This window comes from Cottoperca gobio, chromosome 6 (genome assembly GCF_900634415.1).
Source record: "Cottoperca gobio chromosome 6, fCotGob3.1, whole genome shotgun sequence".
Taxonomy (NCBI): Eukaryota; Metazoa; Chordata; class Actinopteri; order Perciformes; family Bovichtidae; genus Cottoperca; species Cottoperca gobio.
In genome coordinates, this window is record NC_041360.1 from 8,190,517 (window position 1) to 8,205,304 (window position 14,788).

Below are 14,788 nucleotides of genomic sequence, written 5' to 3' on the forward strand. Positions count from 1 at the left end.
GCAGAGCTGTGTTGCTGGGACTGTGTCACACAGGGAGTCACCGCGAGAGGGAGGGACTTAGCCAGCAGGACAATGCTGGTGTTTGTGCAACGGCCCCTGAGTGGCGGCTGGCTCTCTCAGTTCGCTCTCGCTTGACTACCATTGCCTCACGCATTGTTGAAGTGAAAGGAAAGTGGACAGCTTGATCCTGTCTGTGGGATGTACCGGCAGAGGTAAGACCCCCATTCCCCACTGCTTTATCTCTGTGATGGAAGAAAAATAAGTTTTTGTGAAAGCTTTCTCATGGAGGCTTGTGCTGTGTGAACTGTGTGAGTGGGGTTGTTCCAGTGCAGGTTTTTGGTTGGAAATAGAGGTCTGAGAGCTTTAGGTTGGCTTGGGGTGAGGCACCCTTGTCTGTGCTTTGGCAGGGTCACTGTGTGAATGGAGCTGAGCTGAAAGAAAGTTTCACAGAAAGAGGCTCAGCGAAAGGCATATGTAGAATGTGTCCAGCAATGGAAAAGGAAATGGGGGAAATAATATGTGTCGATGAAAAAGTTGACGTGATGGGAAATTATACAAATCAGGATGAGAAGACGAGCAACGCACAAATTGATTGTTTCCGTTACTCTCAGAGGAGAGGACAGGCGAGGATAGAGTGAAGGTTTACAGTGGTAAAAATAGAGGAGGAATGGAGGTGGAGAGATTAAGGGAGAGATTAATTAGGGAGCTGAGGGAAGGGGGTAGTAAGGAGGGGAAAAGTCAGAAACAGAACGAAAGAAACAGACAAACATAGTAAAGGAAAGCAATAGCTGTGAACCCAAGATAAGGTTTCAACTGCATTTGTATTATATGTGCATCCAGAAGAAATAAAGAAAAAAACCTTCCAACTTCCATTTAAATCTCCTTTTCAGTCCTTTGTTAAATGCTGGATTCCAAAATGTGGTAAAAGTGCACCGGTAAACCCCTCATTTTCAGTTCTGCCCTCCTTGCTAGATCAAATACTCTTATCCCTTTTAGCTGACAGATTAGAGAGACTCAATATGTTCCGTCTCAGTGTGGTAGTCCTGGGATATGCTGCTTTTCACATTTATGAATGTACTAAATCTGCATTTGATAGACTCTTATAGTTAATGTGTGGTGTGTCAATAATGCATCACAAAGATACACTACCACTGCTTTATAACGGCATCACAAATGTCTATTCAACAGGGCTTTGAAAAAGACAAGCGTCATATAGATTAGAGAAACATTGATCTCACTTGAACTCTTTCAAATGATTTAATCCATATTAACTGCATGTGTTTTTGTGTTTACAGGAAGTAGGAGAGCGATTGGGTTTTGGTGTGAGGTACAACAAAGCAGAAAGGCTGGTCCACACCTACCGTACCAGGGGAGAGAAGAAGGCGGCCCATTGCAGCCGCATTAAAAGAAGCAGTGAGCTGCATTTGTGGCGTGGGTGGGCAGGTTAGGGTTGAGCTTTGGTGACAACTTTGGGCTGTGCGCTGAAGTGTAGGAGGGAAGACGAAGTGGAAAAGGAAGGCGAAGAGGAGGGGTAGGTGGAGGAGGAGGAGTGGGCCTGGAGCCCAAACACAAACAGGATGGCGGAGAAGAAAGTTAGGTAAGTATCTTTACCATGTTTGTTATGCTTAATCAAGACAAATCAAAATGTTTTCACTAAGATGAAGCAGCAGATACGTTGGGCTTTTACACTCTCTCTTTGTGTGTGTGTGTGTGTGTGTGTGTGTGTGTGTGTGTGTGTGTGTGTGTGTGTGTGTGTGTGTGTGTGTGTGTGTGTGTGTGTGTGTGTGTGTGTGCGTGTGTGTGTTCGTGCTTGGTGCACCCGTTTTATTTGCATCTTTGTGGATGTGTCATTTACATAGCTTTGTGTTGGTGACAACGTTTACATGTGTGCGTGTGTCTATGTTGATCCCCTAGCAGCCTCCCTGCTAAGCTGATTAATGGGGGCGTGGCAGGCCTGGTTGGTGTGACATGTGTATTTCCTATTGACCTGGCCAAGACCCGCCTGCAAAACCAACAGGGCGTCCAAGTCTACAAAGGAATGTGAGTAGGGCTCCCCTGGCCAGAGTTAACCCGAGACTGTCATTGATCTGCCACATACATGCAAAGATAAGAGCTCTCACATACTGCATTTTCTGTTTTAGGATCCCTGAAAAAATCTTTTTAATTGTTATTGAGAAAAAGACTCAATACTAAATACACCTTTAAGTTAGGGAAGGGTTACAGACAACCAGACATTTCAAACTCTCTAAACTGAAAAACCACTTTATTCACATGTTGCCGACTCACATACTTTCCCCCTGAATCTCAGAGGGTGGAGCAGCACAGATAAACACACGCCTCCCATCTTTGGCCCAGTGTTTTTGTGAGTTTGTACAAAACTCACTCATGGGATCATATTGGAGGAATAGCTGTGTACAGTGTATGTTTTGATGGACCGTCGTGGTAACTTAACCAAAACCCGACAAAAGTTCAAAGGAATGCACAGAAACAATTTCATATTCAATTACTTCGTTTTGTTAGGAAGTTATAATCACAAAATCAAGAGATGCAGAGAAAAAGACTTCTGTGTCCTTAAAAGACCCTGAATTTGTAACTGCGCACATCTGGTGGGCATCAATATTGCTGGATGATTGGGTGTGGCCATCCTGTGTTAACCAGCACTTTCTAGACTGCGGTTTTCCACTGTGAGTCAGAGATGGAAAAATAGCTTTGATGATTTATTCCCTTCAAGGCCCAATCACGAGGTCTGCTCTTTTTTCAAAGAAAAGAAAAAAGGAATTTCAACAGAACTGCTCATACTGTTCATTGACAACATTGGTCCAAATGTTACTTAACTAAAAGTACAGAAATGTAATCAGTAAAATGTACTTAAAGTACCACAATTAAAGTACTTACTATGCAGAATGACTCCTTTCAAAGTGTTAAATAATTTTAGAATATGATATTATTCTGTTTTTTTCACTAATGAATACATGTAAAAGCATTTTAATGTTGTGGTTTTTCTCAATGTGGAGATACTTTGTATACTACTGTGTAGATTAGTAGTATAGTAATGCATCATGGGACATAAGCACATCATATGTTTTATATGTAAAAAGTAACTAAGTGTAAAAGAAATGTAGTGGAGTAAAAAGTACAATATCTCCCTCTGAAATCTAGTGGAGTAGAAGTATAAAGTAGTGTAACATTCAATTACCTAGGTAAAGAAAATTGTACTTACGTACTTGAGTAAATGTACTAATAAACATCTTTTTTGTCTTTAAAGGCTGGACTGCTTGGCAAAGACGGTGCGCTCAGAGGGCTATTTTGGATGCTACAGAGGTATTCTTTGCATTTCTGATCCCTGGGACAAAAAACACTACAATCTGGCTTTAAATGACTATACACTTAATCTAGCCACCTCGGCTGTTGTTTGTCCTATGACCCCTCCATCTTTTCGTCACAATACCCAGTGTCTGCTGCTACTAGACGTGAGCTATAAGCTGCTGTGTAGGCACATTCTATTTGTCTACCTCATTGGAAACCGTTGTGTTCATCTGCTTGTTTGTCTTTTCCAGGTGCAGCGGTGAACCTCACTCTTGTTACACCAGAAAAAGCCATCAAGCTGGCTGCTAATGACGTCTTCAGACAGAAGCTCTCTAGGGATGGGTAAATAGATTTAGTTTCCCTTCAATGATACATCACATAATGAAGCAATGTTATAGTCATTTTGTCATAGTTTTACATAAGGGTGTTGCGGAAAAACTGGTATTGACGATAACCATGATATAAAAATAAATAAATATTGATATGATGTTAATAATACACATCTGATAATATCGTGTAAATATTCTGGCACCTCTTAAATCATTTTTGTTTCTTTCCATTCTTGCTCTTTTCCCTCCCCCAATGCCCCCCAAAGAAATGTAGAGATAAAAAGCACAATAAACAAAGTCAAATATGAATACTGATACCATCATTATTCTTTTGTTTTTATAGAAATCACGATAATATCGGTATTGTGAATTATTTTGGCCAAGATACGTGTGCAATGAAAATCTGATACTGTGAAAGCCCTAGTCTTACAAATTCCTAATTTTGGCCAAATTTGGTTACTGATTGGTCAAAATTAGGTAATTGTAAGACTAAGGCTGTCACAATATCAGATTATTTATATATATATATATATATATATATATATATATATATATATAAAATATATACACATATATATATATAAATATAAATATATATATAAATAAATATATACACATATATATAAACATATATATATTTATATAAATATATATTTATATATCATGACATTATGACATGTTATTACAGAAGCCTGCTCTTGTTAATGCTGTATATCTGTTACTGACACTCTATTATGTTTACAGGCATTTGCCTCTGTGGGGGGAGGTACTGGCAGGCTGTGGTGCTGGGACCTGTCAGGTGGTGGTCACCACTCCCATGGAGATGCTTAAGATCCAGCTGCAGGATGCAGGAAGGATCGGTGAGTTGGTCACTGGATTTAATGTTTTTTTCTTTTGTCAATGTTTTTGTCTAAAGTCAAGTCAGTGTAAAAAGATGCATTGCATTGAAATCTTGGAAAATCCTATTCACTAAGTAAATCAAATCTGAAAATGGCACCTTTTCTAATATTTAAGATTGATTTGGTGTAACTTCAAGGTTAAATGTGTAAAATACGCCAGAATTCAATTGTATCAAATTAAAACAATTAACTAACATTATCAACAGAATGTGAAGAGGTAACAGTGTTGACGTTATGTCAAAGACTTCTATGTGTTGTGTGGCAGAGATATCTACTGAAATTAGCATCTAACTGACTAGCTGCGTTACACCCAGTCTTGTAATACCACTTGTTCCTCTAGAGGCGTCTGAGTCTGCCCTCAGTACAGAGAGAGATCTTGTCAATACTACAGCCATGATCCCTGCACGTTTTGATAGTTTGTTTTGGTTTAATCCAAAGTGGCAGAAACGGACAGATCTTCTGTTAGCAGTCAGTTAGCATTGATTTAGTAGACTCCCCACCGGATCGTCAAACTTTCCGTTGCTGTCGTTACACAGGTTCGACCCAGCGCTTCATCAGCCCGCTGTGACTACCAGCGGGATGATGCAGGGCTTCCTCTCCCGGCAAGCATTAATGTCTTTAATAAGGTCTGTGCGGAGGATGAAACAAAAACACGAGTCGCTCCCTCATCTCTACACAATATAAAGAATATGTTTGGCAGACTTCCCATTTATTTTCTGTCAAAAATGTAAAAACCAAAGGTTGGTAGCTCATCCTTTTGTTCAGGATCAGTAAAGGCTGTAGGATTACATTAACCTGCATGTCCTTTATAACCTGAGACTGTCTGTGTTTGACTATCAGCTGCCCAGAGGCCTGTTCCAACTCCAACTCAGGCTGCTGCCCCTGGTTCAGCGCCATCATTGAAGCCCCCCCCACCAGCACGACCCAGCCCAAGGCCCTCGGCCCTCGGCATCACTGCGGAGCTGCTGAAGACTCAGGGACTGGCAGGCCTCTACAGGGGGGCAGGGGCAACCTTAATGAGGTCATACACACAAAGCCATAAACACACATACTCACAATACATATTTGTTTTCTTTTTAACTTGTACATGTAAATGTATGTATTTACTTACTATTTAACCACTAAATTACATGACTGAGACAAACCATAGTGACAAACTGTTAATATAAACAGAGCGCTGCAGGAGGAGTCCTAAAACCCGGACATGAGTTAGCATTTTAGCATGTCGGGTTCCTTCGTCTTGAAGACAATGGGTTTTTTTTAATGGGTTTTTGGTTAGATGTCTGAAATAAGGTCTGTTGTCAACACAATCTCAAGTTCTGTTCTTATGAACTTTGAAGCTGTTACGTGTCTTATAAAAGGCGGTTGCTCACAAGTGGCTAAATGAGACTACTCAACATCATCCCGCCGAACATTAGTCCGCATTTAATTTAGTGGTGGTGAAGTTGAAGTCATGCTACCATTGTGTTCTTTCTATCTCTGCCGATTGCGTTTACGCTTCAAAAATCATAAAAGTGGTGTTCATTTGTAAATATTATCTTGCTGAAGACACATTTTCTTTTCTACAGACTTTATTTTCTGCAATAATCCAAAATCAAATGGAAAAATCCCATTTCGACTTTTTGTCGAGGGAACGAGCACACTGCTAACTCGCCGACAAAAATACGTCCTCCCTGCAGCACTCTATATATAGCAGCAGGAGAAAAGCAAATGTCAATAATCTTTTACATAATTTTGATCTGATCTGAACTATTTCAGACAGTTTGTTTCTTGTCTCCGTTCTAATTACTTGTCCTCTCATTTGTGTCACTCAATTCATGACATAAAGCCCTTTACACTTTGCTCTCGTGTTGGAAAACTTTAAAACAATATCACGTCCATAACCATGCACGGTTGCTTGTGTTCTCCGGCTCTGCCTGTCCTTTCATTCAACTCTGTCATCGGTGCTTGAGTGTAATGAGTTGATTTTAAGTTGCATAACTCACACTGCGTTTGTTGTATTTCCTGTTACGTCTGCCAATCAACACTGATCAATAGATTCCTGCAGCTATATCTGGCTGCTACACTGCAGTTAAATGGGGCCACGTCTCTTTCTCTCTCTCTGCTGCCCTCCTGTGACCTCACCCACTTTGTTGTTAGTTCATCACATTTCTGTCTCTATTCACTAACAACTCTCTCTCAGATTATTTCCCTTCCATCTTTCCTTTAATCCAACCATTTAATTTTTTTAAATATCTTTCAGGGATGTCCCCTTCTCAATGATCTACTTCCCGCTGTTTGCCAACCTAAACGCGCTGGGCCGGGAAAAAGGGGGTGATGTGCAGGTCCGGGCGCCATTCTGGCAGTCCTTTCTGGCAGGCTGCGGCGCAGGCTCAGTGGCAGCTGTGGCTGTAACACCACTGGATGGTGAGTGGGAGAAAGAAACAAAGTAAGAGAGATGGTAGGGCAGCAGGTGGGGTATGCTTCTGCTACTCACAAAGATAGCAGGTGTGTATACACAACACTTCAGGTGAGACCAAGTAAGTCTCAAGTCTTTGTACTCAAGTCCCAAGTCCTAAACTTGAGTTTGAGTTACAATGCGATCTTCACCAAATGTAATGTCCTTTTCGGCCCACACGTTTTGCATACTGCAATTTGTTTATTTTCACGGTTTTCTCCTGCAACTTGATTGGATGCTGTAGAAATGGTTCAAACAAAGTGGATATGGGGAATGAAGTGTTGACTTGCTGGGAATGGATTGCACTAACATTAGTTGATGGAAATGAATTGATTCGTGGCACACTTTAAATAACATATGTTTTAATCTTTGGGCTTAGGGAAAGGTATTAAGTACTTCCAAGACAAAAGTCTCAAGTCCAAGTAACGTCACGAGTTATAAGTGTTAAAGTCCAAGTCGGGTTGCAAACATTATTTCATTTTGTCCAGTCGAGTCTAAAGTCATCAAATACCAAATACATGTACAAGGCAAGAGCAACTTTCATTTAAATATATATTTTAAAGCATACTATGATGTCAATTCACTGAGTTTTGGACTTTCTCTACTTATGTTTTAATTGCTACCATTATCCTGTGATTGTCATTTGTGGACACAGCGGTTACACTCGTTCATCTTTGAGCTGACAGTGCAATTCTGTGTTTTAAATGCCTGTACAGTCATAAAGACTCGTCTGCAGACCTTGCAAAAAGGTGAAGGCGAAGACACGTACAGAGGAATTGTTGACTGCACACGGTAAGGTTTTAGTCGATAAGAAATCATTTGTTGCCTTAATATTCATGAGTGTGAGGAGCCGTGTAACATTCTCTTTCATTTCTGCCGCCGTCTTGTCTGTGTACCTTTACAGGCGCGTCATGATGCGGGAGGGCCCATCAGCATTCCTGAAAGGTGCAGCATGTCGTGCTTTGGTCATCGCTCCTCTTTTTGGCATTGCGCAGGGTGTCTACTTTCTTGGGGTAGGGGAGACGGTGCTAGGTTTGGTGGAATAGCAGTGCTTGGCATTGGTGGCGGTGGTTGTGTTGTCTCTGCAGCGAATGAATGACACAACTGAGTGAAAGGTGAACACAGAAAGAGGGGAAATACGGCCACAATCTGCTAACCAAAGGACAAGTAATGGTCTACACTATGAAGAGGCTCTATTTACTAATAAGTGGACCAATGGGTTCATACTAATCATATTTCTCTGGGTTCTTACATGCTGTCAACAGGGCTCTGTAGGTTAAACAAGGTCCTGTGTATGTGTGTGACTAATCTGAGGGTGTGTGTCCCAAATTGTCCGGGTTATCCTGGTGTGATTGCTGCAATATGTCTGGGGCTGTTCCTTTCACCTGATAGAGATTATTCCGTCTGGTTGTTAAGAGAACTGCTACATGTTGTTTAAGGCTGCTAACTAAAATGCCTACCAATTTGACCATTCGTAAAGGTTGCGACGAAGAACTGTGCATCATCCTACGCTAGTGATAATTAATTCCCCTTTCAAAAGCTAAGAGCACATAGCGTTTGATGTCAGATTCTGGACTGGCTATTTTAATCATTTAGATTTCAATGTGTTTTCTCTGGAAAAGGATCTTAATCTCCTTCTACGTAGCCGGTTATGTGTTTCCTCCCACTCCATCCGTGAGGTCTGAGTTGTAATCTTGGATTCCTTCAGTGGAGTGGGAGGTGCTGGCTGCCAGAAACTCTAAGGTCATGTGTTAATCTGATGGTAATGTTTTAATCCCAGCATTAGCGTACACTATACCCTAACACTGAGCTCTCTTCCTGCCTAAAGGCCACAGGTTAGACTGCTGGGCCACTGTCTCATAGCCTTCAGCAGTTTGGAAGTGGGGTTGCGACGGTTTCATGGTTATCTTACCATGTACATTTGCTTAGCTACAATATAAAAAAGAAACTGACATAAACGAGTATGCGTGTGAGTTAGAGGTATAGACAGGAGCAGCCTGGCTGTGCTGTCACAAACATACATTATTAATTGTTAATAATAATAAGACATATTTTAAAAGCTCACAGCTGATGTTATTTTTCATTTATTAGTTAATTGAACATGCTATAGTGCTGCTAACATGTACATTTACATGCTTAAGTTATAAAATATTGTTACATGCTTCCCCCATCAGGTTTATAATGTTGCTCTAAAGGGTGATTGTAACTGATAATAATAATTGTGTTACATTAAATACTATTTCCTGAAACGGTTATCGTACCGTGAAAATCTCATACCGTTGCAACCCTACCAAGTTTAAATAAAACCTCTGAGAAGCTTAGAGCTAATTTTACTGCTTAGTTACACATAACAATACATAGCTACAAAGTATTTGTGCACAATAACAATAACAAATGCAATTAAAGCCTTATCATTGCTGAGCTTCTAAAGCATCAAAACATAAGTCTTAAATTAATTCAGTGGAATCGGTGATGTTGAAACATTGATTTGGTACTCGAGTCCAACTTAGCGAGGACAATTCTATTTGTTACACCCATGGAGGGAGTATGGCACCTCGTCTTGCCAACTGTTTGCTATTATTTAAATCCACTGGGTGGCACTAAAAGCTTTTTTTTTTTTTTTTTTACATTTTTAATGCAAGAAACACTTTGATATGGCTCGTTTACCTAGGCTACTACATTTTCCTCACTGTAGAGTGAACACAGCCCGAGTAAACGGTTTGTTTACAAGCTGTAAATAAAGATATCTCATACATGCGGATTTCTCTGTGTCAAACATTTATTTCTTTGGTGGTTTTTTTTGTATATCGAGTGCTTCAGAACAATAGTAAACATCCTTTTGCTGCCCGCACGCACATGCAGTCTTTCTGTTTAAGAAAGAGATATTTAACATACCAGTTGATCAAGCACATTACAGGCGGTGACCTAAATATGTAGCTTTGATCCAACATTTCCCAAAACAACTGAAAATAATACATATTTGCATTGCCACTGCAATTTACAGCAGTCCCTGGACATTCCCTGTAGAAGTGAAATAGATGGCACCTACACAGTAAAAGTGCACAGGTTGAATTATTACCCAGTCCATTAGTACAAAAATAAAAAGATATATGAACATCAGTAGCGTCCTATGAAGTAAATCAGGCTTTTCTTTGACCCTGATGACAAGTAGGTGATTGTGCAGACTGTCGCTCACTATGACGATGGTCTGTGGTCACCTTACACAGTATATTCCACCCGTGTCCACGCCGCTCTCTATAAATCCACTGTTAATCTGTGAATTTGCGGTTGGGATTGGCTCCGAATAACTCCATTCTGATTTCCGGCATCATCTGTCGGATGTAAAGTCAAAACACAAATAAGTACACACTAGAAACTAGAAAGGAAAAACCTGGATAAATGACTGAAGTAAATTAGTGGAGAAATATGACAGACATTTATTTATTTTTGCTTGTATAATATATTCCTAAAGGTTTGAGATTTTTGACCTGAACCTCCCTACAATCTCCATGGATGACGCTGGAAAAACAATTTTGCAGAAGTCGAGTGCTAAAACTTAAAAGTTAAATCTTTTTGCTGAAACATTTATCAAACATAAGGAGGTTTATTAAATTATATTAAAAAAAACTTTTTTACAGGATGCCTATGTGGTGACAAGGCTCTAGTCTGCATCTGCAGCTCTGTGTAGGTAGGAACACGTGCTCAAAACAAATACCTCTCAGAATTTATCTGTGACAAGAGCGGTACTGAATAAAGTTGAATTATTTACAAACGCAAAACACCAATGACTAATAAGTAAACTGTCCTGAATCTACAACCCAAGCAAAAATAAAAAAGAACTGTTTCCCCATTTTCAAAGATTGCTCAATGAATTAACACACAATTAAAGTACATGGCTGTGCCGCCCTCTACAGGCGAACAGCAGGAACTACATTCAGTGATAAAAGGTGTGTGTATAAAGATTTGGATAGATACTTTACCTGTTGTGCCATAAGTTCAAGCCTGTTCTCCAAAGCGTTGGAAACCTTGATTTTTCCATTATCATTATATATTTCAACCCCTCCACAGCTGTTAAAATAAAATATAGATAAAAATATAAGACAAGCAAACTCAGATTAAGTATGTCTTTTCTTCGCCTTTAAAAGAAAAATCATAGTCACCATAAAAAAATAAAGAAGTAATCTGACAATACATTTTAAAACATAGACCAAGAGTTAATGTTTGAGTCCAATAAATCATCTTACATCTCTGACGAAAGAAAGCGGTTCGGGTCGATTTTCACCACTATGTTGCTCTTCACTGCCTCTTTGTAGATTGGGATGTTCTTATTAACGGCAGCCTGTCAAGCAATAAAAACACAACACTTCCAACTATCATGAATGTGACAAAAGATGCAGAGGATCTTGTAATTACCTGCGCTTTCCGAAAATAACTTGTTACAATATTCACAACATGTAATACTACAGTCAACCTAACCTGAACCAGTTCTACATCCTGCTGTCGGCAGCGAATGGTAACTTTAGGCTCCAGCAGTTGATAGAATCCCTGAAAAGTGAAAAGCCCAAACTCAGAAAAAGTAGAGAAGCAATAAATCGATGTATCCTCCCAACATGAGAGCAGTTGGAGATGTTACCTGCAGCACCAGGCCCTCCAGTAGGATAGAGTAATTAGCAGGGTCCTTGGCAATCTCTGAAAGTCTTTGACGAGCCTCATTCAGTAAATCCTGAGACAAAGACACATGTAGAGATTTTCATTTACATGACTTGAAAGTGAATGAAAGTCATGAACTTGTTTTTCATAAACACTCTTATTCTATCACTCTGTATTAGGGCCTGCGCACGGGGTAGTCAAAAACTTAACTTAATATTTTCTGAGAAGATATAGTCCTACATTTGCGAGAAAGAACCTCAGAAGTTCTCTGAGATTAATGGTTAAATGTGTAAAATATGCCAGAATGTAGACTGAACACATTAAAGCAACAAACTATCATTATAAACGTGAAGAGGTGACCGTGTTGATGTTATGCCAAAGACGTCTCTGTGTAGTGTTGCGAGATACGAGAAAACGACTCGCAGCATCTCCTCGTCCTCAACGTTATCGGGAGATGCTGCGGCTGGGAGACGGACAGATCTTCCGTTAGCACTGATCATCAAACTTTCTGTTGCTGCCATTACACAGGTCAGACCCAGCTCTCCATCAGCCCGCTGTGACACCCGGTGTTCGGATATTTTCTGGCCCAATCGGAGCCGCAACAAGCTCTACTATGTCCGTGCGGAGGACGAAACCAAAACAAGAGTCGTTCCCTCGTCTCTGCTGCCAACATACAAACTATCAAAACCGGTTCTCAGCAGTCTGGTCTAATGACTTACACAGGAGTAAAACATAAACAGTAAATATATCAACACTAGAAGAGATGGTATGGAGCCAGTAGTAGAGGTGAAATACTGGCCCCTATTTCTTTGGAGCAGGTCGCTCAGAAACACACATTGAACCTTTAAAGTCACAAAACACACAAGAAAATAAACTCAGAGAAAAAGAGAGTTTTTTGTCAAGAAACCACATGGCTTCACTTTGCAAAGTTGGATCGACTTTATCACACCATATCTGGAGAAAATGCATCCTATTGATTGTATGCATCTATCAATATACTGAATGTAAACGTTAGAAAGTTATGCATCAGTCGTGTAACAGGAACTGAACATGTGTAAAATTTGAGAACGGAGTTCTAACCGTGATCATGTCGTCACGAGCCTTCAGCACCTTCAGCCTCGCTTGGTTCAACAGGTTGGACATCTTGCTGTGAGAGTGGAATGGAGAGTCAAGGAGTTTATTATCTGCAGACATGAGCAGTGCGCCTATAAAACAGCTGTTCAGTGCGATACAAACACATTGATGTGAAGATGCCACAACTGGATTTTACGAGGCGACGTTCATGCCCAGGAAGGCGATGACGTTGCAAATATGTTTCAACACTCAACTGTAACGAGGATGCATTGACTTTACTAAGGCAACCATAACGAAGGGGACAAAGAGATGGGCAAGACACACTCAGAACAACAAGCTAACAGAGCAAAGTGACTCAAAGACTTTGTGGGAGGAAACAAATAAATGTATCTGGTAAGAACTGATCAAATGTGTTGATGCAGCTAGTACATTAGTTTCACTTCCTGCCTCTCGGTCTGAAGACCAGTCAAGAATGCCAAAGACTCATAAAATGTCACATTGTTAAATCTCAAACCCAAGAATTTGGATTAAGTGAGACAAACAATGACAGAAACAGACAAACCAATATCATAGCTGAGCTCTAAACAATAACTTTAAAAAAGCCTGTTGTTGTGTTGCACTATCTTGAGGTCAATGAGTACCCTCAAATGAGTTTAGTGTTTGATCATTGTCAGCCACTTTAAGTCTGTGTGCATGGACATAACATGTAGGGAGGCTATTGACATTTGTCATTATCTAGTAAAGCTTCAAAACAACAAAGGTGCCTCTCCAAAAGAATGACTCAAAGAGGATAGAACATAATTTCACTTTATTTAGATCTTATTGTCTATTCCTTTTTTTATATTATGTAGTTTTTCTTTTGATCCGTGTCAAACACCTAATTACATCAACTTTGATTCAATGTTGTAAAGCAAAAAATCCTGAAAATGTCCAATGGGTGAAAACGATCTGCATTGCTCACAGTTTAAGGGTAAAGTACAAACTCCTTGACCAATACATTTCCTTCCTAAATTGCCAATAAATGACCAACAACTCACATTTTCTTAAGTTGTTCAATCTGCTTTTCCTTCTTCTCATAGTATCCCATGATTTTCACCCTCTGAGTCTGCACCAGACGACCCTTCTCGATGTTGAACTCTTCCTCCGCCTGTAAACAGATGCATAGCCAGGCATGTTGATGTTGTCACTGCAGCACACATCACAAGACTGAGCGACAGACACACTTCTATTACCTTAGAATCAATTTCCTCAGCTTTCTCACTGGCCTCTTGCTCAATGAAGCCCATCATGTGCTTGATCTGCCAGAAGAGACAAACACAAAATAGTTTGTTACAATTCAGGAGTCTCACAAAGTTTATGTCAACCTTCTAAATTTTAAACACTTCACAATTCATAACAAACAGATTTAGAAACACCCCCCCCCCCCCCCCCCTAAAAGATGAAACCAACGTTAGCGTTAACTTGTAGTTATAACCGAAAGCTTGTTTCAACTTTTCACAACAGCTAACAAGCTTCTGTCAAATGACCAAAACCCAAACTAAATCCATTGTCACGTCAAGGAGTTTAGTAACACCATCGAAAGTTATCGACAACTAGTTTGTGCATAATGAATAAGCACGTAACAGTTCCGGTGTTACCCTGTTAGCTGGCGTTAACGTTTGTTTAGCGATAGCTACCTAAAGTTATAACTTAGTCACTTTGATAAATGTGGTTAAACGTAATAGCTCAGAGTCTAACTTGTCTACTTTACCTGTTTCTGTACGTCAGCATCGGTGAGCGCCATGTCTGTTCCTAAATATGTTGTTTATTGAACGTCTGTTAAAAAGAAGTCTTCCCGATCACTTGTACGGTCCAGTTAAACAGTAACAGTTTGGAGAATATCATTTTCTTGTTGCGCATTTACTGGCGACACAAGATGGAACACAACATCCGGTTATAACTTTCAAAATAACCCTCCTCTTTTAAAAGCACAAAGACAGTAAGACACACAGCTGTCACTATGTCTTCTTATAATTTCACGTCATATATTTGATGGTCTCTTCCATCTTTGAGGTTTGTATAGTTATGAATACAAATAGTGTCACATTTTAGAG

At 40.0% G+C, this 14,788-nt stretch overlaps 2 protein-coding genes across 3 annotated transcripts; one reads left to right on the forward strand and one right to left on the reverse strand.

Annotated features, from left to right (window-relative positions):
* On the forward strand, positions 1-9,732 carry slc25a18 (solute carrier family 25 member 18). Of its 2 annotated transcripts, none has more exons than XM_029432961.1 (10): positions 1-212; positions 1,296-1,597; positions 1,918-2,040; positions 3,266-3,321; positions 3,558-3,648; positions 4,380-4,495; positions 5,375-5,555; positions 6,777-6,940; positions 7,688-7,763; positions 7,876-9,732. In XM_029432961.1, exons 2-10 carry the CDS (start codon positions 1,578-1,580, stop codon positions 8,015-8,017), a joined length of 969 nt encoding a protein of 322 aa, XP_029288821.1. In that variant the 5' UTR covers positions 1-212; positions 1,296-1,577; the 3' UTR covers positions 8,018-9,732. The 2 variants fall into 2 exon arrangements, with proteins under 2 accessions (XP_029288821.1, XP_029288820.1); XM_029432960.1 differs by having other exon boundaries at positions 3-212; positions 1,915-2,040.
* atp6v1e1a (ATPase H+ transporting V1 subunit E1a) lies at positions 9,733-14,629 on the reverse strand. Its single transcript, XM_029432962.1, has 9 exons — positions 14,446-14,629; positions 13,928-13,993; positions 13,733-13,842; positions 12,702-12,768; positions 11,605-11,694; positions 11,448-11,516; positions 11,216-11,310; positions 10,952-11,039; positions 9,733-10,303 (listed from the first exon to the last, which is right to left on the reverse strand). The coding sequence occupies exons 1-9, from the start codon at positions 14,476-14,478 to the stop codon at positions 10,241-10,243; spliced, it is 681 nt and encodes a 226-aa protein (XP_029288822.1). The 5' UTR covers positions 14,479-14,629; the 3' UTR covers positions 9,733-10,240.
* Positions 14,630-14,788: the final 159 nt, after the last annotated feature.